The sequence below is a fragment of the Nelumbo lutea genome, chromosome 1 (assembly GCF_056320005.1).
Source record: "Nelumbo lutea isolate HS-2025 chromosome 1, American lotus-T2T, whole genome shotgun sequence".
NCBI classification, from domain to species: domain Eukaryota; kingdom Viridiplantae; phylum Streptophyta; class Magnoliopsida; order Proteales; family Nelumbonaceae; genus Nelumbo; species Nelumbo lutea.
Genome location: NC_142684.1, coordinates 16,207,622 through 16,234,028, shown reverse-complemented (window position 1 = coordinate 16,234,028; position 26,407 = coordinate 16,207,622). Strand labels below are relative to the sequence as shown.

Sequence of the window (26,407 nt, the reverse complement as noted above, 5' to 3'; positions counted from 1 at the left end):
TATATCCGATCCGAATTCGACCTGTTAATTATGGGCCCCAGGCCTATATACGGGTCCTGGGCCTAGGTCCAATATAGACAAAAAAAAAAAAAAACCCGGAAATAACTGAATTTTAGTCTATGGACTCCCAAGCCAATCAAGCATGCAGGGGTATTTTAGGTATATCATAAAGTATCTCATTTTTCGGACAGAACACTGGCATTATTGTAATTTATGAGCAAAATCATCGGCAATTTAATAACACAATCCCTATAACCGTGGATTGTCAAGCAAGCGAGCGAAAGGTTTCGATATTATCCTGTCCGGTAGAGAGAGAAACCGAACAGAGAGAGGGAGAGAGAGAGAGCTGGAACAGTGGAAGGAGAGGAAGAACCGAAGGAGCGGAAGATTTCGATTCCCTTGGAAAGTTGAAACCCTAACCCTAGGAGGTGAATATGTTGATGGGAGGTGGAGATAACGAAACCCTAAGTCGGATGACCATGATGTCAGCCATGCCGCTGCAACTGCACCCGGCGACGATATCCGGGGAGATTCCGACGTCCAGCGTCTCGGCCAAGAAGGACGACAGGATTCCCCAATGGGGCCATCAAGAAACCAGAGACTTCATCGCGATTCGTGCTGAGTTGGAGAGGGACTTCACCGTCGCGAAGCGAAATAAGACCCTTTGGGAGATTGTGGCCGCGAAAATGAAGGAGAGAGGCTACAGGAGGAGTCCGGATCAGTGCAAATGCAAGTGGAAGAACCTTGTTAATCGTTATAAGGTCTGTATTTCGAGAGAGATTTCATTCTAAAACTCAAAAAGACAAGAAGGAACAGTTCTTAGATGTCTTCTAATTGGCTCTAAGGAACAGTTCTTAGATTTCATCCTTCCTTTGTCTGATAAAATCTCGAATTCTATCACTTCTTTCTTGAACCTAACAAGACAGAAGTAGATGAAACCTGATGCAATCGATTCATACAACAAAACTATAGCTTTCAAATCTTCTGGGCTTCACATTTGAAATTTGATTTAATGGCTTCTGCCAGTGGGAAAGGTTTACACGAGGGAGTTAAGATTCCTTCTCAGCAAATTTCGAGGCTCAAACGACCAGATTTTTTATTTATTTGTCTCGTAAATTTTCTATCTTGTCCAAATATCCAAACCCCAATTATTTGATTTGATGTTTAAGTTTTTTTTTTTATTCATTAACAAACAGGGGAAAGAAACATCGGATCCAGAGAATGGGCGACAATGCCCCTTTTTCGAGGAGCTGCACGCGGTGTTCACAGAACGAGCAAAGAACATGCAGCGCTTACTCCTGGAATCAGAGGCTAGCGCTGCCGGGCAAGCGAAGAAGAAGGTGAAGAGGTCGGGTGATGATCGATCCTCCGAAGACTTATCGGACGACGACAACGAGGATGATGACGATAGTGAAGAGGAGCGCCTCCCGAAGAGCACCCGGAAGAGAAAAGTCGAGAAGCGGGCATTGGATAAATCGTCGTCAAGGACGGGCATTAATAACAGTAGCATACAAGAAATGCTCCAGGAGTTCTTTGTGCAGCAGCAGAGGATGGAGATGCAATGGAGGGAGATGATGGAGAGGAGGGCGCAGGAGAGGCAGATGTTTGAGCAGGAATGGCGGCAGTCCATGGAGAAGCTGGAGAGGGAGAGGATGCTTTTGGAGCAGGCGTGGAGGGAGAGGGAGGAGCGGAGGAGGATGAGGGAAGAGAGCCGAGCTGAGAAGCGGGATGCCCTGTTGACATCTCTGTTAAACAAACTCCTCCAGGAAGATCACCTCTGAATTTCTGGTAGAGGGTATGAGTATTAAGTTTATTCTGAATGCCATTATTATCCTAAATATATGCATTCCCCAAGTTCTAAGTTCTAACCGAAAGAAGATAACTTAAGCTTGGTCTTCTTCTGCACAGAGACTGTAAAGAAGAGAGAAAGATAGAGTTGTAACTGGGTCTGTATACAAGATGAAAAAGAAAATAAGGATGTTTTTGCTAAATTTGATTTGGACTATTGGACTGCCTTTTTTTTGTTTTTGGGTGGTGGGGGATGTTTATTGGTTTATTTGTTAGTTTGTTTATTTGTACAAGGAAGCGTTTGGCCGTTTGTGATGGCTCAAGAACAGTTAATAGTGGGAATTATGACCACCTGCCCTGAATGGCTGAATTATTATAAGGAACCGATTGAGATTTAAGGACAAAAATTGGATCCACTGGGTTGAGATTCATTGATGATCATTTAACTATTAAAGTTGAAACTGAGTTGAGATTCATTGATGATCAGTCAGAGGTGCAAAATTGGTGCACTATTTGCATCAGGTGGGTGTTCTTGGTAAATTAAGCAGATTCATTGGATTCATTCAAAAGTCAAAACAACTCAAGAGCAGACGGTTGTTTGGATTTTAGATATGCAAGTTGCAATACGGTGGAGTTATTAAATTGAGAAATTTGTTTCTTTGACTAAAATAGAAGCTTCTGTTCATTCAATTAAACAAAGCCTTACAGCGTTAACCCAAGTTCTGTGGTCTCGCAGGCTTTACAGTACATGAATTTCAACCGACTGACAAGTTTCTATTTTCAAATATGTTGAAAATTTCTGACCAGACAATTCGGTTCACCATTTATGTTAAGCAAAAAAACATGAACCGGTGATAAAATGATACACCACAATTGAACTAATGAAAAATAAACAGAGCATGTAACATTTTGGTTGAAATTTTGATTTAATATAATATTGCAAATATTCAAAATACACCGTTGTTTTGGACTCAAAGGTCCAGGCTCTTCCAGATTCCAGTTCAACAAAAAATATCAGAAAATTCTTAAAACTACTCGATTATGATTGTTCATGTTACGGTCCTTAGGGATAACCTGGCCCTCAATTAGTCAGATGCTTTTGATACGAAGTTATGACCAGAATCTAACCTCGGTTCAATGTGCTGTGCAAATGAGAGTCGCCAATTACCAAATACCCAATCCCCGGCACTATGATCCATCAAAAGTTCTCTAATTAATCAAGCAACCATGGCAGGCAACGTGTTTTCTAAGTTGCAGGAACAATTATGTATTGCCTGATACAACACTTTCCGTGGACCAAAGCCCAACAATCAATACATAGGGCATAGCTCACGTGGTGCAACACAAACCACATTCAGTTTAATTTTGTGATGCAACAGAAACAAGATGACAACACTTTTACCTTTATATTCGCACAAATATTAAAGGCAAAAAACCTACCAAGTCCATCACAAGAAAGCCTCCATGGTCCATATCTTGTCTAAAGTTTCCCTCCAAACCCTGTGGAAGCTCTGCTGCCATGCTGGACTTACTGTATTTCCATTACATTCCAGAGCCGGAACTTTGGTTCCAAAGATATTTACTTCTCTGAAAAAAGAAACAAATAAAAAAAGAAAAAAAAAAAGGTAGTACTATAGTAAGCAACCAGCAATCTTTTCCTGCCCAGATAAACAAACGCAGAAGAAATGCAGTGGCTTTTATTCAGACAATGATAGTTAAAGGTACATTCCAAGTTCTGAATAAACACAAGCCTGCACTCTGCAGGTTTGATTCATGATATGTGAATCAGCCCGAATCAGTGGGAGGCTTTTCCTTTGGATGTTTGGAGGCATAGTGATCACCAAGCTGGTTCTGATTTGCTAGCTGCACCTGAAAAAAAAAATGCATGTTCTCTTGATTTAATGCGGTCCCAAGAAAATAAAATAGTTGTACAAATGCTATTGTTTGAACATCTTATAATTTTGTCTGCTTAAGTAAAAGTTCCGTATCCATACGGACACATTAAGGACAAAAGGAGTAGCTTTTGTGTATGTCGCAGTGACTTTCCCATTGGTTTTTTGGCTCATGTTTGGTTCTGAATCCCTCCATATAGAAGGATATGTTTCCTTCAAAATCTGCTAGGAGATGATTCCTTGAGGCTGTATTTGGATTGGGTGGAAACAAAAAAAAGGCAGGAGAGAGAGACTATAATTTAGAGATATTATTCTTTAAAGTCTGACCACAAACCATTGATCTTATGCCTGGGAATCCCCGGCTGCACCATGTCTAACCTACAGCCAGCCTTAATTGTCCGACCACAAACCCTTGCTTAGTTCTTCTACATCTCAGAATTCTATGAGGATGCTTTTTGAGAAACAGTACAGTCCATTTGTATCACATTAATCTCTAAGAAAAATGTTGGTGACAACAATAATAGGATTTGAGTCCAATTAGGCTAGTGGTACCACAAGAAAAGAATGAAGATCATGAAACTCAAGAATTAAGAAAGTCCAATTAGGTTAGGATTTGTATCACCTATAGTTGTCAAGGTGAAACCTAGGTAACAGGACACAAATTGTGGCTTGCCTCATCCAAGCACCCAGAGGTTTTATGTAAGGTATAATGTATATTTTTTATATTTTATTTTCTAGCAACTTCACAATATTATAATAGAACCTACACCATCTTCTTTTTTATATTTTTCTTAAATTTTTTAAGATTTTATTCATTTTCTTGGATTGAAATAGGGTCTCCGCGGTCCTCCACCCCCTTCTCATTCTTCTATTTTAATTTTTCCCCTTCGTTTTCTAAGACCAGAAACAGGCTTCCTGTTATTTAACTGGTAAATTTGTAATTGTTTTTATCCTGCAATTGCTCTATATTCTATTAAACTATTTTATTACAATCTTGTTTTTGGGATATTGACATAATAGATTTAAAATGCCATTGTCCGTTAGATATTATAGTTTTCTATGTTTTTGGCATGAAATTTATTATTATCTAGTAAAGATCATTGCCTTTTTTCAATATGCATGGCCTATCATACTATGTAACTGAGGAATTAATATGGGATCTAGAATGTTTTTTCATCAAAATCCATCAACTAAGTGGACACCTAGTTGACTGGGCTCTCCCCTATTACCTAGCATCGCATTGGCACCTTGAAAACTATGCTACCAAAAAAATTGAAGATCTTGACCACAAGAACTAAGAAAACTATAGGTTCTATTATATCTCCTTGTTTTGGATAAGTCTACTCTCTAGTATATCTCCATTTCAAGAAGCATGTTGAAAAGACAAACTTTGAAAGGAGTTGACAGCAAAAAAAACTATGATGTACACAGATGTCAAATGAGGATCACAAATCCATGGGGGGGGGGGGGGGAGTTAAACCATTCTTAGGTTAAATTAAGGTAGCATCCATGAAATTAAATATCATAACTATTAAGAAAAAAATATGAACTTCCAAGTCTAAATTAAGTCATGAATATTTGATATATTAAAACCATTGGGAAAATTCAGGAATCATGCATGTTAGGAAAGTAAATATCAAAGCCATCTGAGAAGAAATCCTTGGGGGAGAGAAAATAAATGACATGTGGAACCATTACAGTTATTGTCCATATCTTTTTAATGTAGATTTTGATACTTGAGAATGGATTAAAGACCAAATTTTTAATTTCCTTCAGTCACCTTCACTCATTAACTATTTTCGCTGATGTCTCATAAGACTAGTATCGAAAATATCTTGTTAATTCAGGGTCCCGAACTTGAAAACATAATTATTGGTAAATGCTGGTCACCCCAAAGAAAGAAACCTAATTTTTAACTGACTACTGACTCATTACCATGCTATCAATACTCACAATCTTGCAGATATTGTGGTTATCAGGAGATGCTACCACTCTTCCTACATCTGCACTTTCTGAGGGATGCAAAATTCTGACTTTTCCATATAGGATAGAACTCAAGTTAGCTGATAGCTCTAATCCCAATTATTAGGGATCAGCTATATCCAGTCCTGCCATTATGCACTATAAAGACCATGATTTCTGTCAAATTTTAAGTCTTTAAACCATTTTTGTACCACCTGGGATCACATTTTTATTTGGTCTTCTCATTACTCTTTTAGAGCCCTCTACTTGAACCAATTCACTCCTCACTAGTATGGTCATTTGTCATCTATGTACAATACATGACTAAACCATTTAAATCAAATTTCCCCCAATCTTATAACTAATCGGAGCCACTCCTAAGTCCTATCTAATGTGTCCTCATTTCTGGCTCTGTACTTTCTAACCTTGCCTTGCCACTCATCCATCTCAACATCCTCATCTCAGCTACTCATTTTTTAACCATGTTATTTCACTTTAACACATAAAATAGCAACAATAAATTATTACTGACAAAACAACCTTTTGCACATACTTTTTAAGATGCCTTAATTATCAACTATGCCAGCACTCTTAACTAAAAGATCTTCCTCCACTTCAACACCAAGAACAAATCACCCAACAATTCCTTTGGAAGTCATATGCAGTAACCATTGAGTCCAAGTCATCCTAGAAATATACAGGCTGATGATAAGCACTTGGTAAATGTGGTATGCCTTCTGCAGGATGTTTCCAAAGAGGTAAAGACCAACTAAATCGTAGCACTGCCATTTGTCCCCAGGTTGCTCATCATAAGGCTGCTAATAGGCCATTTTCCAATATCATATATTTGGATTTTTAACATTAATCCTACGTGTATTTTATTTTTTAAATTTTATCTCATGAAATGGTACCATGCTTTGCCGAATCCAGAAACACTTTTCTGGGGCTACAGGGATCTTCTCAAGAAAGTTAATTGGCTTACAAGGAACATGTCAGTCAATTTTCGGTGGGTTAGCAGATCAGCAAATGCTATGGCTGATTCTTTGGCTAAACAAGGGGTTTCAAGGGTTGAATTGTTTTGGACTACCTTATAATTGTATTCTGTTAAGAGTTAAGAATATGGTTATGTTCAAATCTCTAAGGGGAGGTAACATCTCATGGCTCCTCTTAGGGTGAATGTACACTTTCTTCTCTTATTAATAAAATCATCATTCATTCATCAAAAAAAAAAAAATGGCACCATGCTCAATAAGACAAGTGCCCTGTTGACTCCCCAATGGGGTAAATAAGGAAAAAGTAATTTGTTTTTTTTTTCCTTCTCATGCCCATAATGAGGAAAGAGAGAAAATAACAATGAGGATAAGGAGGAAAAAGAAGTTGGTATTCTAGAAAGAAAATAAAATACTAGTTAAAACACAGGCTCCCATCTTACATGACAAGAAACACCCAGGCTTGGGTAAGGTGGATGAGTTCGGCTTCTGAAGTGCAACTATCTTGTTTATAACATTAGTTTTTTTTTTTTTTTTTTTATCAATAACTTCAAAAGAATTTCATTAATTAGAAAACTTTAGGATACAACAAGAAGTTGTGAAAGAAATCAGCTTAGTAAGCTGACCCAGGACAGAATTACAAATGTGCCCAAAACTTTATAACATGAAAAATGTATAAGCCTTGTGCTCTTTTGTCATTTCAAATATGCCTCAATATGTGAAACTTACACATTTTGTGCATTGCTTCACCCATGAAACTAAATGTGCATATACTCTAAAGCCTTTTAAAACACTGGTTAGCTCAATAATGACCAATAAGACTGACATGGACCAAGAGCTGAGTCCCTGATATAGTCTCACAATCAGTTCTAACATGAGCCACCATATTTCATACACCAGTTAGGTCAAAATACCTACTCAGTGCTTCTTTCCTAACAATCACCATGTTATCTCCCTAAGGACATTACAACACGATTTCTTGCTAGATCAATAAATATCATATGAAAACTTCTCATAATTGGTCTCCATGACATAAAGCAAAATCAGAATTTCTCAATTTTATTATACTAAAAGATTCTTATGTGATTAATATATATTTGTAGTCATTTCCCATGCTTTCATATATATGGTGTCATTTGACAAATCTCTCTCCTTTCTGCATACACAAATTCTAATTGTGCTGTCATCCTTATTATGCTATAAGTTCTTCCATCTGGGATTTCATTACAATTGAAATAATAAAGCATCAAGCAAAACAAGGCAAAACTCCTAATCAATGGGCCAAATGAAACCACTTAACATTGATTAAAGCCAGTAAAAACTTTCTTAAACAAAACCATCCAACTGAACTTCCAAGTAAAGAGTTAATTCCCCTGTCCTTAAAAAGCGTTGGATTAAATAAATCACGATCCACACAAACCATCTATATCTGAAACTAGTCATATACCATCTTTAGACCAAAAAAACAACCCTCTTCATTCAACCAATCTCCTCCATAATAACTTGAAGAGTCTGCAAACGATTGTGTATGACCTCAATTTGAGGGTGAGATCGGCCATTATACATAAAATAAGACAGTTTTCCCTTTATCTCAATCCAACTACAAGCAGGTCCTTTTTTGGCCCCATGATGTTTCATTATTGCTCTAATGCTTGCCGCATTCTCCCACATCCCTTTCTCAGCATATATATTTGAAAGAAGTATGTACATCCCTTCATTTAAAGATTGGTTGCTGAAAATTTCTTTTGAAACTAGTTCACCTAGCTCTAGATTTCCTTGGATTCTACATGCACTGAGTAGGGTTTCCCAAGCATGTGTTGGGAGACCTACATGTATTTGTTTGATGAAGTTATAAGCTTCATTTAGCAACCCTGATCGTCCAAAGAGATTAACCATACAAGCATAATGTGCTGGCTCTGGAATCAAATTCCAATCCTCCATAGATCTGAAGTACTTCCAACCTTCATCAACTAGCCCTCTATGAGCACATGCAGTCAAGATGCCTAAAAAAGTAACATTGTCTGGTCCTGATCCAGCTTGAATCATAGAAGAGAAGAGTGCAAGGGCTTCAGTGCCAGATCCATGGTAAGCTAGGGAAACAATCATGGCATTCCAAACCACTGTGTCTCGTTTTATAATACTCTCAAACACCAATTTAGCATCATCAATAAATCCACATTTGGAATACATAGTGATTAATGAGCTTGCGATCATTGTATCATCTTCATAACCATTTTTTATCACCGAAAGGTGGATAGCTCTTCCCCAACCAATTATAGCAAGAGTACCACAAACGGAAACCACAGTGGTGAATGTCCCTTGAACAGGCTTAAGCCCATCTTTTATCATCCTGCAATACAAAATCAAAGCTTCCCCACTTTGATATCCAGCAATTATTGTATTCCATGATGTTTCATCTCTACACGGCATATTCTCAAAGAAATTCCATGCTCTGTCCATGTCATTTTGTTGCACATAGCCCTGTAAAATTGAATTCCATGAAACAATGCTTCGCTTTGGCATCTGCATGAACAATTGTAGAGCATTGTCCAACATTCCTTTACGAACATAACCACAAATCATTGAGTTCCATGCAACCGTATCCCGATAAGGCATTTCTTCAAATAATTTACACGCATCTTCAATCTTTCCATTATCCAAATAGCCCTGAATAATTGCTGTCCAAGCTGCTACATCCTTCTCAAGCATCTTATCAAACAAGTGCTTAGCACTCTCTATCTTCCCAACTCGTGAGTAACAAGTTATCATGGTGGTCCAGGAAGCAACATCTCTTTGAGGCATTTTGTTGAATAGTAGGCATGCCTCTTCAAGATACCCATTTTCAACATAACCGGATAACAATGCATTATAAATGGAAGTAGTCTTTACAGGAACTTGATTGAACAACTTCTGGGCTTCACTTACAAGACCGTAGTTTAAGTACCCATTAATCATAGTTGCCCACGAAACAGAATTCCTAATTGGCATGCCATCAAAGAGTCCCTGTGCCTTGTCAATTCTTCCATTGCTTATGTAGCCAGCAAGCATAGAATTCCAAGAAACTGCATTCCTTTCCGGCATTCTATCAAATAAATCACGAGCTTGTTCCAACTTTCCACACTTCGCATATCCTGTCAACAATGCAGTCCATGATACAACATTTCTAAAAGGCATGGTATCAAAGATCTTATGTGCTTCACTGATCTTCTGATTTTGAACATACCCAGATATCATACAGTTCCATGTTACCAGATTCTTCATGGGCATTTCATTGAATAACCGGCAAGCTGCCTCAACGTCCCCCTGCCTAAAGCAATTCATAATAATTGAGTTCCACCGATATACATCCTGATGAAGCACAGATCTATTTCCATGAGAACTAATAAACTGAATCAATAATTTCTTCTCCACCAAAGGCAAAAATGGGGCGCAAAGCCCGAACCTGTACTCCAGATATTGAAATCGAGTAAACATGTTTTATCACTTTCTCTTCCCCTCTGGTTTGACATCCACTTTAGCACCAGACCATCTATGCTCACCAACCTATATTGTAAGATTCATAATTACAAATAGACCAAACCAATCCTTCTAAACTAAAGACTCCTAGAAACAACAATTCAGTAGAATATGCAGAACATTACGTTGGTCCAGGAAAAAAAATACAACAGTTTCATGAATAAAAATGATCAATCAAGAAAAGGAAACCAGAAAAAAAAATCAAATTTGAAAAGCATTTTTAAGTGAAACTAACATTTTTATTGATTTTCTCCCTAAAAAATTATTCCTCTTGTTGATCTGGATGAGTTTATGAGCTATATCTATCAAACAAGGAGAGAACGATGGGAAAATAAATCAGATGAAAGGACAAAAGAAGCAGAGAGACGATTATCGAATTCTAGGGTTTTGACTGTTCTTCGAAGGGTACCTTGCAGATAGGGCAGCTAGCCTTTAGAGCTACAGCTCTCGCTTCAAGCTGAGACCCCTTTGGTTTCTGATTTCTCTCAGCATTCCGTCTCTGCGCTTCGATCTTCTGCTTCCCCCTCGTCATCTCCGCAGCTGACTCTCTCCCACGTTCCCTCTACAAAGGAAGAATGGAACCCAGCTGAGATCGGTCACTCCATTTATTCCTACAATATTACTTAGCGTGTTCTTATCGTTATCGGTGGGCCGTGGACCGTTCGCCCGTTTACTATGGAGGCCTTCTTCGGAAGGCCTGCCACTGCCACCATTTTCAGCCACATGATGAGTAAGAGAAGGTCCACATAAAAACTGTTTGGACTTTGGATGGACCAGATATCTGGGCTCAGCACTTGACGTTGGCACCGAATGCCAGCCTGTATGGGCTGGGCTTACGTTACAGATCTTTAGCCATTACCACATGGCTAAAGTTGTGCGGCATTTTTTGTAAGCATGAAACCAGATAGAGTTCTGTAGCTCGGCGTACAACAAACACCTTTTTGGTAAATTACAAAGACACCCATAGTATAGGATGATTCTGTCATTCCACCAATCGAGGGTCTTAGGTTGTTTAGGATCGATGCTGTTTTTTTTATAGGTGTTTTCTCGGGTTTTTTATTTGGTGCTATTTCTGTTACTGCCACGTAGGTGTTTTCAATGTCATATCAGTACACTATTCTTAGCAACAGCAAGAAAAGGGAAAACATCAAAAAGTACGTTTGTGGAATGGAGATGAGAAAAAGGGAATATTCTAAAAATATTCTCTTTTCTCATATTTGTTTTGAGGGAAAGAGGGAGATAGGATGAGAAAAAGGTGAAATGCCAATTCCAAAATCATGGATTTGGGGTCGCACCAAAACAGTGCAACCCCAATGAAAAAACTCAAGAACATCATCTCCTTCCTCACTCCCACATGCCTCGTCCATTCGACTGGAACCTGGTATTCTTCTTCGTCTTCCTCCTCCCTCCTGCATGCCTCATCCTCTGTTGACTTTTGCTGGTTTCACTGGTTTCACAGGCCGCCGCTGCCAAGAGTTGCAGCGGCAGCGGTCAGGAAATAAAGAATGTGGCAGCTGAGTTGTTGCTTCCAGTAATCGAAGGAATAAGGCTGCCGCTGCTAAGAGCTGCAGCGGTAGTGAAAAGGGAGGAAGAAATAGAGACGGTGAATGTGGCAGGAAGTCGGATGAGGGAGGAGAAATAGAAAATAAAAGAAAGAATGGAGGGAGAGAGAGAGAGAGAGAGAGTGAGAAATCGCCACTGCTGCTCCTCTGGTTCGAACGGCGAGGAGAATGAACAGTAGATTGAGCTCCAATACTTCGGTCCTTCGGTCCCTTTTACAATTTCCCATCCCATCCCATCCCAATAAAACCAAACAATGTAAAATTAAATTTTTATACTTTTCCATCCCACCCAAATCTTCCCACAAACCAAAAAGAGCCTTACTGATTTCTAAAGCATAGTCTGAGAAAAATGACTATCCAAATAAAGGACATATTCTCAGAAAATGAATTTCTGATGCAGTACTGATGTGGCATCATTTTCTGAGGAAACGGAATCATTCTCAATCACCTACGCAGAAGCTCAAACCCAATAAAACAAAGCCTCTGCTCCTTCCATCTTGAATTCCTACCCTATCCATCTTTACTTGTATGGACTATTCTTGCAACAAGATTATATACTCAAATGAAAACAGACATGAAAATAAAAGAAAGTATTCAAATCTCTTGAGATACAAATTTGAAAAAGGTGAGGTACTATAGATGAGGTTTGTAACAGAAAAAACTAGACAATTCTACATTCCCCCATTGTAAAGGAAAACTTATCTGTTTGTTATTTTCCTTGTAAGCATCTGAAATAATTTGCAACATATGGTTTTTCATCCGAATTGATGCTACATTGTGATAATAGAATTAAAATGTTAGTAAATGAAATTAAGACGTTACAGTGTCGTCACTACTTCCTTAGATCCTTGGTAATTCGTGTGATTAATATGCTCTCAGTATTACTTACTTCCCTTTTCGGTAAATTATTTACACATTTATCATATTCTTTTACTTTCTAGGTAAATAATATAATGGTCATTTTATCCATAAAAATCTATTATTAAAAGGGACATTTCTGTCCCATCCAAGTGTTGGCAAATTTCCCCCACAAGAAAAAGTTTTTTATCCACTTAAAAGATGGGCATTATTTATCTGGGCAAGTATACACAGTAAAATAAAATTTTCCTGATCCCCACATAAATTTCTTGGTCAATGGAAACCAAAATCTCATTGATGAACTTTCCCCCTCTCAAAATCCAAAAAACAAACAGACCCTTGGTAGAAAAATTCAAACTCAATTACATTGATAAAACAAATTATCCTCTAATAAAACTGTGGAGAATTTGTTGTGATTAAATTCGATGGGAGTAAAGTGTAAAACCATTTCTCAACTTATGCATTGTTGGAAGATCGGCTTCATTCAGCACAAAGTCCATTCGAAAAGCCTTTTACAGCCTTGCATTGGGAATATCTCCGTACTTATGTACTTTATTTCATTGGGACATATTCCCAATGCAAAGCCATAAAGGCTGTTCGAAACTAAGAGCAGGCCATGCACTGACGGAAGCCGAGCTCTGTTGGAAGACGATGAGAATAATACAAAATTAATAGGTTCCATGCAAGCCATGTATGTACTGCAGACGAAGCAGAGAGCTCTGCTTTCTGTCCCACCACTTGTGGCTTCAGTATTTACCTATATCAAATGCTACAGAATAACAAATTAAATCTGAAGAAATATGGTGATTAGGTTGTCAAAGAGATGAAAATAGGTTAACAAAGGGCCATCAGGCCCATGGTCTTCTGCTTCGTGATATAAAAACTGAGACCAAGATAGAATAATACGAGACCAGTGAAGTACCACCACCACCACATCAATAGTCGATGCATGACTGGAATTAGAGGACATACTTCTGGATATCTTGCCCTTGTGACTGCAGAAAATAAATTTTCAGTTTTAGCAACAATAATAACAAATTTCTGATCCATGTAAACCATCAAAAGATACATCAATGAATAAACTGACTCACCTGAAAGTATATCAATGTGAAAATGACACCAAGGTTCCAACAGGCATGCATTATGATAGGAGCAAGAAGGTTTCGTGTTTGAGCATATACAAGCCCCAGAACCACCCCTACAACAATTAATGAATTTAATAAAAGGATTTTCTTTATGAACTTAAAATACCAAACACATAAAGCAAGTGTTTCTGCTTATTTCATATTTGAGCCATTATAATAGATCTCTGGCATACTTGGTGGCAATTGATACAACTCAAAATGGTATGTCAACAGTAGGAAGAATCAAAGAACTACCACTCAATGAACTAAAATAACAGCAATGATCTAAGGGCAGTTCCATTAAAAAACAAAAACTGCAACAAAAGGAATGCTGTTGATGATGATCATTCATTTTGAACTTGAAGCCTTACCAAATATTAAAATCTCTGTAGACTTCCCAGGAGATTGGTGCGCAAGTGTAAAAACAATAGAGCTTACAATAATAGATAAGGGTACTGGTAACCTGAAAATTATGTAACAATGAAAAACAACTCTAGTTACTCTCCTGTTGATTTGAAGATTGTTGGAGGTAGAATAATAGTACATCTCAGGGCACTTGCCATTTTGTCAGGGATGTCATCAGAAAACCTCGATATATAGTCTCCTCACAAAGTGGTGCTAGAAGTCCCAGGATGCCAAGTATGGAAGCATTGCTGGATGAAAAGGAAAAAGGGAAAAAATCATGAAAACATTGATTGTATGATAGTAAGACCTTCAATATCAAATTTGCAGGAATATGGAAGAGAGATCTGATTCAATTTCCAACTATGAGATCTTGAGCCAAATTATAAAACCTTATGCTTGATACACCAATAAATGGCAACAAGCGGACCAAAGACTCTGCCTGGATCAGAAGGAAATTAAAGCAGAAGTTAAACACAATAGTCTAAAATGCAGAAGTCTATAGCTCTTCAAACATAGTAATATGAAGAAGAATCCTAGAAAATTGGTAATATATATAGGTTGAAATCATTAAAAATGGAAAAAAATAAAGAATAATCTATTCACTTAAAGGTGATTTATTTCAAGGTTACCAAAAAGAATCAAAATACATGCCAGAAACCAGATATGTCAGTAACTGGTATTTTTGTGCAAGTTAAACCATGTGGAGTAAAATATATCATGCTCTTGTTTGCTGTGTAATAGAGGACCTCATTTTGTATCTGATTGGCATCAGGACCAGATATGAAAGATTTAATGAGAAAAACAACACTTGATGCAGCTACTAGACCTCCAATACCCCACAAAAGCCAACCATTCTGAATGTTGAATGGTTGGTGCCATCCTGTAAAAGAGTCAAGAAAGAAGCAACCATGTTATATATTCAGATAAGCTAACACCAGGGTGATAGTTGGACACCATTATCTATATCAAGCTATAAAATCACCATTGTTTCATTGTAGAAGTGATTAATAAACTCCTATATGTCACAATCAATGAGAGGACTACCAAGTACATATCTTTTCAAGTTCCAAAATACTATCTAGTATCTACTGTATTCTTAAAAATGAGAAAATCAAGTAACCATAAATTATGAAAATGAAGAAATGTATGAGAAAACTGATAAAGAGAAATAACAATGACAATGAATGATTATGAGTTTTGCAATGCCATACAAATGAGATTTCCCCTCACACTTCACCTTAGGCTCAGTTTGGAAGTGTAATCTGAAGAGCTATACTCAAAGTAGCAAGGAAGAGAAGAGAACCACAGAACTGAAGAGAATGTCGAACTGTACTATCCAGTCGACCAGTCCTTTATTTATAGATGAATATAGTACAAGGTACAAGAAATTACTGGGATGCCCCTGATTAGTGATGGGACACCCAGATGACTTAAATCATTAAACAGGATTAGGCCCATTAACACAAGCCCAGTTACAAGATAAGTTAAACATAAGAATGGGCTAATAAGAACTCTTATCAGTCGAACATCACTCTAACATTCTAACACTCCCCCTCAAGCTAAGCATGAATATCAATCATGTTTAGCTTGCCAAGCATGTCTGCAATCTGCATCTCTGATGGAGTATAAGGCACACAAAGTTCTCCTGAAATAATTCTCTCTCTGACAAAGTGTCGATCAATTTCAATATGTTTTGTCCTGTCATGCTGCACAGGATTGTTGGCAATGTTGATAGCAGCTTTATTATCACAATACAGCTTGAGAGGACCCTCAGTCTTGATACCAAGCTCATTAAGGAGAGTCCTGAGCCATAAGAGTTCAGCAACCCCGTGTGCCATAGCCCAGTAAGGAGAGTTCTGCTTCAGCACTTGATCTAGCCACAACATTCTGCTTCTTACTACGCCATGTGACTAGGTTTCCTCCCAAGAATGTACAGTAACCAGAGGTTGATTTTCTGTCTCCAATGAACCCAGCCCAATCAGCATCAGTGTAGGCTTCAATTTCAAGTCTGCTGTTTTTTCTGAATAGAATTCCTTTCCCTAGGCAAGTCTTCAAGTATCTGAGGATTCTTTCCACTGCTCCCATATGAGGGGTCTTTGGTGAGTGCATGAATTGACTGACAACATGCATTGCATAGGCAATGTCTGACCGAGTAAGGGATAAGTATATCAGTTTTCCTACCAACTTTTGGTACCTTTCCTTATCACAGTATTCCTCACCCATTGATTCTTGTAATCCATGGCTTGGTTCTATTGGAGTGTCTGCTGGCCTGCACCCCATCATGCATGTTTCCTCTAGGAGATCTAGCACATACTTTCTTTGACATATGTAGATTCCTTCTCTTGATCTAGCAACTTCAATTCCAAGAAAGTATCTCAGATTTCCCAGGTCTTTGATCTCAAATTCTGAAGCTAAGAACTCCTTCAGCCTCTTCATCTCTTTCACATCATTTCCAGTAATCACCATATCATCCACATACACAATGAGTGTTGTAAGTTTGTCATCCTGTCTCCTTGTAAACAATGTATGATCTGCACTGCTCTGAGTGTACCCTACTTTCTTCATGGCCAAACAAAGTCTCTCAAACCATGCCCGGGGAGATTGATTCAAACCATATAATGCTTTCCTTAGTTTACATACCTTCTTTCCAACATCATATCCAGGTGGGGGTTCCATGAATACTTCTTCATGAAGATCACCATTTAGGAAGGCATTCTTCACATCCAGCTGATGAAGTTCCCAAGAGAATTTTGCTGCTAGTGACAGTAGAACCCTGATTGTGTTGAACTTTGCTACTGGGGCAAAGGTTTCCCTGTAGTCAATTCCTTCCTTTTGTGTAAATCCCTTTGCCACAAGTCTGGCCTTGTACCTCTCAATTGACCCATCTTCCCTGTGCTTTACTGTGAATACCCACTTGCACCCAACAGTGCCTTTCCCTTCTGGCAGGTCCACCAATTCCCATGTCCTTGCTTTCATTAGGGCTTTCATCTCCTCATTCATGGCTTCTTTCCACCTTGGATCAGATGCCGCCTCTGAATACCTGGAAGGGACACATACAGAGGAAAGAGCAGACACAAAGGAATGATAGGCAGGGGATAAGTGTGAGTAAGAAACATAATCGGCTATGGGATGCTGAGTGGTACAAGAACGAACAGGCTTACGGAGAGCAATAGGAAGATCCAAATCTGAATTGAATGAATCAGAATTACCTTGGATTGCAGAGACAGATTGATTTGAGTTCAACTGGTTGCAATCATGAGGTTGAGGGGCCTTCTTCCTTCTACTGTATGTAAGTATCTCTTTCTCTTGTTTACTGGAACCTTCAGAAGCATCAGCCGAATCTGGAGAAGCAACTGGCACAGTGGAAGTCTCACTAGGTTGACCCGGAATGTTACAGCTAGTAGTAGTGGAAGGTGATGAAATGGGAACAAAAAAGAAGGGAGAATGAGAATCCTCTTCCAACCCACTACTCTCCCCCTGAAGAGGATTCTGAGAAGACTGGAAATAGGGTTGAGACTCAAAATAGACTACATCCCTAGTGACATATTTTTTCTTGGAGATAGGATCATAACACTTATACCCCTTCTGCGTAGGAGAGTACCCCAAAAATATTCCCTTTGTAGCCTTAGGATCCAACTTGGTCTTTTTTGGATCTTTCACATGTATGAAGCATGTACAACCAAAAACCCGCAGGGGAAGAGGAAATTCTGGAAGAGTGGGACACAAAACAGAGAAAGGGGTCTTCATACCCAGTACCTTAGATGGCATCCGATTTATCAGGTATGATGCAGTGAGAACAGCTTGAGACCAATATTGCTTGGGCACATTGTGCTGGAAAAGAAGGGCTCGAGCTGTCTCCAATAGATGCCTGTTCTTGCGCTCAGCAACCCCATTTTGCTGAGGGGTGTAAGCACATGATGATTGATGTAACATGCCTGCATCTTCCATGAATGAATTCAGGGATCTTTCAAAGTATTCAGCTGCATTGTCTGAACGGAATTGCTTGATCTTTTTATCAAATTGTGTTTCAACCATCTTGCAAAACATCATAGTTATCCGGGGAACTTCTTCACGTCCTTTCAACAGATAAATCCAAGTGCACCGAGAATAGTGGTCAATAAAATTGATAAAGTAACGGAAGTCATCAATGGAAACAATGGGTGAAGGACCCCAAACATCAGAATGAACCAAATCAAAAGGGGCTTAAATTTCATTACTAGAAATTGGATACATTGATCTACATTGTTTTGACATTTGACACACATCACAAATTAAACTCTGACTCGGAATGCCCTTACATAATTCGGGAAACAACATTGCTAAGGAAGAAAATGACAAATGACCTAGCCTAGCATGCCACAAGTGCAGCCTAGCTATTGACTCCACACTTTCCGGACTAGTAGTAGAAGCTTGCAAGGCTGAGCTGACATCTTCATCAAAATAGTAGAGGCCCCCATACTCATGACCACTCTCAATCGTTCTCCTCGTCAATCTGTCCTGGAAGACACAATGAGAAGGAAAGAAAGTTATACTGCAGTTCAAGTTTTTTGTAAGCTTTGAAACAGACAACAGATTTGAGGTAAGACTAGGAACATGTAAGACTGATTTATGAGAGAGATCCTTGCTTAGGTCAACCACCCCCTTTCCAGAGATGGTGGAGAGGGACCCATCAGCTACTCTCATCTTATCCTGGCTAGACAACAAATGATATGTGGAGAATAAGGAGGACATATGTGTCATATGGTCAGTGGCTCCGGAATCAATCACCCAAGAGGTAGAATTAATGGAACTAGATGCACTAAATGCAGAGGTTGTACCTGATTTGGCAAGAGAGGTGGAAGCTAAAGAATTGTTCTTCAGACAGGCTAATGCCCGACTGAGAACCTCTACCTCACTAGCTGTGAAGCCCAAAATACTTGGTCCAGAGGAGTCGGCAGCCTGCCTTGCGGTGGAAGATGACACTGTCTGAATACTCTGTGAGTTGTCACTACTGTTGTTGGTGGCAAGATTCCCACTTGCTGTGTGGCCCTTATGTTGCCTTTTGTCCTTTCTCAGAGCAGCTGGCTTCAGATGAGGGTACAAAACCCAACATTTCTCCTTTGTGTGTTTCTCACCACCACAATGTGTACACTTGAGGGACTTCTTGTCTGAAAATCTATTCCCCTTAGTGGAGACTAAGGCTGAATGTTCTCCAGGTAGTTCTGTTGACTGTGTCTGGGAGTCAACTTGCATCTCCTTTCTCCTTACTCCTTCATTCCTCACCAGGTAGTAGACATGGTGAAGCTCAGGTAATTCATCTCTCCCTAGAATCTGTGACCTTATACCTTCATATACAGGGTCAAGACCCGCCAGAAACTTGAAGGCTCTGCCCTCCTCAATCTGCTTATCATGCCTCCCCTTATCATTAGCATTTTCCCAATCCAAAATCAAATGGTGGTCAAGCTCTTCCCAGAGGCCTTCCAGTGTTGCAAAGTAGGTTGCCACGGACATGTCTCCTTGCCTTAGGGCTGCAATGTCTTGGTTCAGCCTGTAGATTCTAGCATTGTTCTTTTTCTGGCCATATGTCTTAGATACTTTCTCCCAAATTTTAGCAGCTGTGGGGAAATGATGAACAGTTCTGGCCACCCTAGGAGTCATAGAGGCCAGCAACCAAGACATGACTGTGGCATTTTCCTTGCGCCACACGGTGTATTCAGGACTGCCAATTTCTGGTTGTTTCTTGTCTCCATCCAAATAGCCTGTGAGCTCATGAGAGGTAATGAACAGCATTGCTGAGACAGACCACTCTCTGAAGTTATACTCATCTAGCAGCACACTTGTAATCTGCAAGCTGTGCAGATTAGGGTTTTCCAGGTTTGAGGACCTTGTAACAGGTCTGTTATCTCTAGAGGAAACTTCACCGAATAGTGAGGACATCCTGACTTCAGTCCAAGAGTTGTTCACAATGCTGTAGGTGGTTCTGTTTAGGACTGGCCGAAGTGGTGGTGTTCACAGTGCTAGTAGAAGTGTTCACAGTTCGGGTACTGTGCAGTGCTGTTTAGGACTGGTCGAAGTAACTGAACCAGTTCACAGTGCTAGTAACTGAAGTTACTTCAGTTAGGGCTTGTTCTGCAACCTGAAGTAACTGTGCAGTGCAGTAACTGAAGTTCACAAAGTAGGACTAATAACCGACCTGAAGAGAATCTGTAACTGAAGTTACCACAGTTCTGCCCAAGTCTTGCTGGAGCACAAAGCTGCAACTGTAGAGGAAGCTCTCCCCCTTTCGGCTAGTGCTAGGACTGCTGAAATCAGTCATCAACTAGGTCTGTCCTATACAGACCTCTCTTAGTAGCCCAATAGCTACTATTTGCTGGAGATAATCTAGTAGGACATCTACTTCTGGGTCTTACTTCCCTTGAGTCCTACAACCAAGAGAAACCCTAGGTTCGAACTTGCTTTACTCTCTTACACTCCTAGGTCTTCACTGCAGCAACCCAGAAAAGGAAGAGAGAAGATGAAAAGACAGCAAGAGAAAAGAGTGCGCCTGCTAAAAGCAGGAAGGAGCTAATGCTCTGATACCATGTAGTCTGAAGAGCTATACTCAAAGTAGCAAGGAAGAGAAGAGAACCACAGAACTGAAGAAAATGTCGAACTGTACTATCCAGTCGACCAGTCCTTTATTTATAGATGAATATAGTACAAGGTACAAGAAATTACTGGGATGCCCCTGATTAGTGATGGGACACCCAGATGACTTAAATCATTAAACAGGATTAGGCCCATTAACACAAGCCCAGTTACAAGATAAGTTAAACATAAGAATGGGCTAATAAGAACTCTTATCAGCCGAACATCACTCTAACATTCTAACAGGAAGGAGTACAAATACAAATATGTACACTGCAAATACATATAAGATATAAGGTTTTGCACAACATATTTGTATTTGTAGTTTTGTACTCCTTCCAAACTGAGCTTTATCTGAAAATTACCCTGAGAAATAATGATATCCACATCTTTAGGGAAGTGAGGAAATACATGTGAACAATCCATTTAGACAAACCTATAGATTACTACAACCATCAGATGCTCCAAAGGTAGTTTAGACTAGAGGGGATTTTATATTCTCCACCTATGGATACATGTAGTGTACATGCAAAATGGATAGGGACCAAATTTTTTATGGTTCTACCATGTCAGAATTCAAGCTCACAAAATTTTCATAAAATAACAAAACATAAACCTTCTGAAAATAGGTCTTTAAATCTGATGATTGAAATCATCTAAAGGCTAGCTTTGAACTGTAGGATCTCTTAGTTGAAACCCATCAAATGAAGACTTCTGATTACATTTAATTTGCATCAAATTCAAAGAATTCGTTTAGTAAAAGCAGAGCAACATTCTGGTGAAGAATATTGCATGTTTGCACTAATAGAAGTTGAGAGAGAGAGAGAGAGGGTGGTCATGATTAAATAAAAACTAAAACGGTTCTAGGAAGTATTCTACTTTTTTATAGATACTCCAATAAGTCACAAGATAAATGCAGATATACTTCTGCTTGTTGTATTTACATGGTTAAGCATTAAATCAGAATCATGTACATACTGCAAGACAAACCCTTGCAGAATTAGTTGATGAGAAATAACAAACTAATTTACAGTGTTTGCATGGAATGATGGGCAGTCGAGAAAGATTGCATCCACTAAATGAATGTAGAGGACAGTAGGAACTTGAGATGGATGTGACGGACAAGTAGGACGGAATTGGAAATTAATGCTTTTCTAGAAAACTAAGTTCAGGTCCAATTGATAAGGTGAAAAGTCAACGAAGATGGTTTGATTATGGGCATAGAAGAGCACTAACTCCAAAAGTGAGAGAAAGTGATCTAATGAAAATTGAGGTTCTACAAGTGCCAAAGAAGTTTATAAAGGATGTAAGTAGAAATAGTGGAGAATAGACCTAAGGAATCAATTTAACCATGGATATTGATAGAGTGGAATAATGAAACAGGATCATTATAGCTGATGCTATGTATTAGGGAAGATGTTGTCATGTTGATTATAATGAAGTGGGATATTAGTAATTCATTTTTAGTAATAACCACTGAAACTGATAAAAACAAACAGTGATGATAGAAAAAGAACTTTGACCAAGAAGTATCAAAGTTTTATACTTAATTCCCAAGGTGAATATAAGAAATTTGTGTAGTGTTATACATACTGTAAGAGAAAACGTTATCTGGAAACGGTTGATAAGGACTGACAAACACATACAGAACCGACAGCTTAACTGCAGTTTTTAGTCTGCACAGGAAGAATAGATATTATTACAAGGGAAAAAAATAGGAGTGCTTCTCCAAAAGAAACTGACTACAATTTATACATACAATTCATCCAGAAAGAGTCGAATTGCTTCTTCATCAGTGCCATGTAGGTGTGGTATAACATTCTCAGCATGGGGTTGCATCACTCCAAGTCCTGCTGATTCCACAATTCCTGTCAAAAGAATGCTGAGAAGGTAGCATTAGAATCTAAAATAAATACATTCTCGATTGGTCAGCATGGCAAAATTCAATGTAAGTGCCATGATTATGATAGGAAAGAAAGCATAGATGTATCATGATACATGGATGATCTACCACTTAAATATTTATTAAAACATACTATAATAGGCTATAAATATCTCAAGTTAAACGAATTACCAATGTTTTGCATTAATTATGTCCTCAGTTTCTCTTATTATAAATGCAAATGACCACCAGAAATTGCATAAAACAAAGATCTTGGTGAAACCACCTTGGTTAAGATCTGAATGGTGCACATATAGGTATTACTCAGATTTCATTCTCTAGAATGAAAGAAAGGGAAAGTTTGCATGCTGCAACAATCCATCTAGAACAAGATGCAAGAAGCTGCCTGTTTTCTGATGGCATGGTCATAAAATGACAGTGCAAAGAATGTCACTCAAAAAAGTTTTCCTTCATACATCTTGGTCTATAGATATATTTTCTTGGGAAGAGATCTTAGAAAGGGATTTTTCACCTCTCAGGGAGAGCATATTCCTCTTTACAGATTCAACATGAACAGAGTGAGATATCTTGACTCATTTAGGTAAATTTGACCATAATCTAAAATCTGAACATGTTAAAGTGTTTGATCACAACTCATTCACACCAATGCCTTATGGTTCAATCTAGAATAACAACAATCTAACATTTAAGAAATTATCAAAAAAAAAAAAAACAATCTAACATTTAAGAAAGCAAAGTTTATGCTATGATACACATATGAAATAGATCACCTCATCAAGTATGGCATCATTACATATAATATAATCTTCCAGTCCCATGGGACATCCCATGCTTGGAGAAGTAGCCATTGATCATTCTCCAAACTCTGAAATAATTTAAAAAGACATGCCAACCCATCAGAGTGATAGGACAAAGCACAAATGAACATTAAGCCTGATTGTGAGCTCAACATTTATGATCAAATAATAAAGGAAAGAATTGAAATAGATACAAGCACATATTCTGGTATACAAGATATTTTTATCGGTATACACACAGTTTCCTGCAGATGCATTAAACATCAAAGCTTATATGATTTTAAATGTGGGTCTAAAAGGGACTAAAAACCACTTACATGAGAGAAGAGGTACTTTAAAAATGCATTCAAGAAGATTGGAACATCAGTATAGAGCTTGAGCATCAGAAAGCCAATAAACATCATTGACTGTTTGTTGAATTCTACAATGTATGCTTTTCAGCCAAAAAGAATGAAAAATGAAGAATTTTAAAGATGAAAGAAAAAGAGAAGCACTGAGGAACAAATTAAAGATGCCAAAAATGTAAGTACCTAATAAATAAAAGCCAACCAATAGATTATACAATAAATAAGAACTAATAGATGTATGCAAATACAGTTAATTCATTTTCCGAAAGAAGAACCATTATAAGAATGGGAGAGAGAGAGAGAGAGAGCAAACATAACCTACATGGTATAGAATAAGCCAGAATCTTATATTTGACATATGGTCTATTAACTTCTCTGATCAATACATAAGGCTCACTAGCAACCTATCTAGTTCAAATTGATTTGCCACAATGTTGAGCAAATCAGGTATCTAAAGTGATGGCAATTGGACAATTCTAAACATTCAACATGGAGATGAAAATTGGATGGGAACAAAAGTTAAGATAATGATTGAAATAGATGGAAGTAATGTTAAGTCATCAATTCAGCATTGCTGGTTGCCTTATTTAAATAAAGCATGTGGCATATGCAGTGTGCCAATGCAGGAAACAAATAATATATTATACAAAGCTATTTTTCAGTTATTTATGAATATTATTAGCAAAAATGAGAGAATTTTCAGAAGTACCTCAAATATGTGGCCCAGTTTGAGGGCTCAAAACTTCTACTCTTTTTTTTTATTTGATCAGCAAAAAATCCTTCTATCATTTGGTCTAATGTGATTTCATTATATGATATTTTATCACCTATATTATATCCAAAAACACTACAATTTGGACATGAATCAAGCTAGTTACGACCAATTGCAGATAACAAACAATTACAACTTTCTCTATTTCTGAGATTTTTTTTAATATAGGTTTATTTATTTTACAATGCCTTTAAAACTTTTTATATGAATTCGCACCAAACATTAATAGATGAACACGTTAGTTTAGGGCCAAGAAAGTTGAAGTTATAGTAGGTTCCTGTTTTCATGTCTTTTGGGAAATGGGGATAGGATTATATTTCCTAAAAACTAGGACACAGATATGACTACGGGTATCCCATGAGTATCCTTATATCGCGCTTATATGTCAAATGGAATTAAATTTTTAACTTACATAGAGGTTTTATTGTATGATTCGTGAAATTATACCGTTTTACACGCTTCACAAGCTGTTAGCACTATAAATTTGGGAACACCTTGTAAGCTGTTAGCACTATAAATTTGGGAACACCTTGTAAGCTGTTAGCAGTATTCATCAATCTTCAACATGGGCACATACACATTACACATGTACAGGTATCCGATCCTCCGTAATTATGTTTGTCACAGTTAATTAATGAAATTAAAATGAAGCTTTGGTTTGTTATTTTCGTTGGGTTTGACCCTTAAGAAATTCTCTTTTGGTCTGACTTAGTGTCAATCCATTTAGCAATTACAACAATTACAACGCAGATACCACTAGCAATGCTAGCTCCACAGGTTTACTGTCACACGGATACTGTCATCACCGCCAACGAGGAATGCGCTACTCACCCGGACCAAGATGTTCCTCATTAATGGTGATGGCACCACCCCTATCTCTGGTTTTCCCCCCTCTTCCAATAGGAGGTTAGAAGATTTACCTTCTCGGAACTGATTTCCTTGGACCCTTCTGTTGACTTGAACGAACGAACCCTATAAACCTCTCCTCTGAAACGCGGAACATTGAGTTCCTTCTTTCCCCTGTAATGGCGTCTGGTAAAAACTGTTCGATTTTGTTGAACATGAGAAGAAGCACTTCGGTTTCTGAGAAGAAACCTCGGTGTCCCCAATTGATTTACTAATAAAACCAACGACATTTCGGTTCAGTTTCGGGTTAGAGAGGCTTGTGAGCGGTTATTCATTCATGAGCCATCACCTTCCGCAGTTTATCATCTCCCAAACGCCAGAGCAAGAGATATTTTTTTGGGAGACAGGAAAAGTACAATTACGGAAAAGCCCATCTTTCAATGAAATATTTGCCGATCCGAGTTACCACTGACCACTTCAATAGGCTCGGCACAATTTGTGTTGACTCGCCGATCCAACTCCGGTCCGTGGCACTCAATCCCTTATTTATTCAATTTAATTACTCATTTTCACTGTTGCTGATATAGGTTCCGTTTTTTCTTTTTTCTAATAAAAAATTGTGAATCTTGGAGCTTTAATTGGTTATTGTAATTGCTGTGGGAGGGCTTGACCAAGGATGCATATCTCGTGAGTCGTATGTATCGTAGCCATCCATATTGGCTTGTATCACATTATATCATTCGATATGTAGTGTTTCTCTACAAAGAGTTGCAGGTGTAGTGATTCAAACTAAAATCACCAAAACACACCCAAAGCCTGCACCTTAAATGCAATTCTAAGCCATTAATCCACATTTGTCCTTGCAATAATAAATAAAATAAAATAGACTTTATTAACTTTTGTCTCTACATGTTATTTTTTCAATCTCTATTATCCAAAAAAAACTCTAATTAAAATTTTAAAAGAATAATATTCAAAAACAATATTTTATAAACTAATACAAAATTACTAAAATAATCTCATTTTAACTCAACAAAAAT

General features: G+C 38.2%; 3 protein-coding genes across 7 annotated transcripts; 1 reads left to right on the top strand and 2 right to left on the bottom strand.

Annotated features, from left to right (window-relative positions):
- Positions 1-259: 259 nt before the first annotated feature.
- On the top strand, positions 260-1,991 carry LOC148873697 (trihelix transcription factor GT-3b-like). Its single transcript, XM_088966001.1, has 2 exons — positions 260-761; positions 1,197-1,991. The coding sequence occupies exons 1-2, from the start codon at positions 435-437 to the stop codon at positions 1,779-1,781; spliced, it is 912 nt and encodes a 303-aa protein (XP_088822127.1). The 5' UTR covers positions 260-434; the 3' UTR covers positions 1,782-1,991.
- Positions 1,992-7,664: 5,673 nt separating this feature from the next.
- Positions 7,665-10,868, bottom strand: LOC148873696 (pentatricopeptide repeat-containing protein At2g13600-like). Of its 3 annotated transcripts, none has more exons than XM_088965995.1 (2): positions 10,557-10,868; positions 7,665-10,174 (listed from the first exon to the last, which is right to left on the bottom strand). In XM_088965995.1, exon 2 carries the CDS (start codon positions 10,103-10,105, stop codon positions 8,111-8,113), a length of 1,995 nt encoding a protein of 664 aa, XP_088822121.1. In that variant the 5' UTR covers positions 10,106-10,174; positions 10,557-10,868; the 3' UTR covers positions 7,665-8,110. The 3 variants fall into 3 exon arrangements, with proteins under 3 accessions (XP_088822121.1, XP_088822122.1, XP_088822123.1); XM_088965996.1 differs by lacking the exon at positions 10,557-10,868 and having other exon boundaries at positions 7,665-9,979; positions 10,074-10,174; XM_088965997.1 differs by lacking the exon at positions 10,557-10,868 and having other exon boundaries at positions 7,665-9,762; positions 9,855-9,993.
- Positions 10,869-13,225: 2,357 nt separating this feature from the next.
- LOC148873695 (uncharacterized) lies at positions 13,226-25,783 on the bottom strand. 3 transcript variants are annotated; one of them, XM_088965999.1, is made up of 10 exons: positions 25,442-25,783; positions 23,376-23,470; positions 22,462-22,584; positions 22,296-22,378; positions 14,843-14,976; positions 14,486-14,535; positions 14,252-14,344; positions 14,063-14,154; positions 13,659-13,765; positions 13,226-13,562 (listed from the first exon to the last, which is right to left on the bottom strand). In XM_088965999.1, the coding sequence occupies exons 1-10, from the start codon at positions 25,655-25,657 to the stop codon at positions 13,527-13,529; spliced, it is 1,029 nt and encodes a 342-aa protein (XP_088822125.1). In that variant the 5' UTR covers positions 25,658-25,783; the 3' UTR covers positions 13,226-13,526. The 3 variants fall into 3 exon arrangements, with proteins under 3 accessions (XP_088822125.1, XP_088822124.1, XP_088822126.1); XM_088965998.1 differs by having other exon boundaries at positions 14,771-14,976; positions 25,442-25,736; XM_088966000.1 differs by lacking the exon at positions 25,442-25,783 and adding an exon at positions 23,720-23,933 and having other exon boundaries at positions 14,771-14,976.
- Between the last annotated feature and the right edge of the window lie 624 nt (positions 25,784-26,407).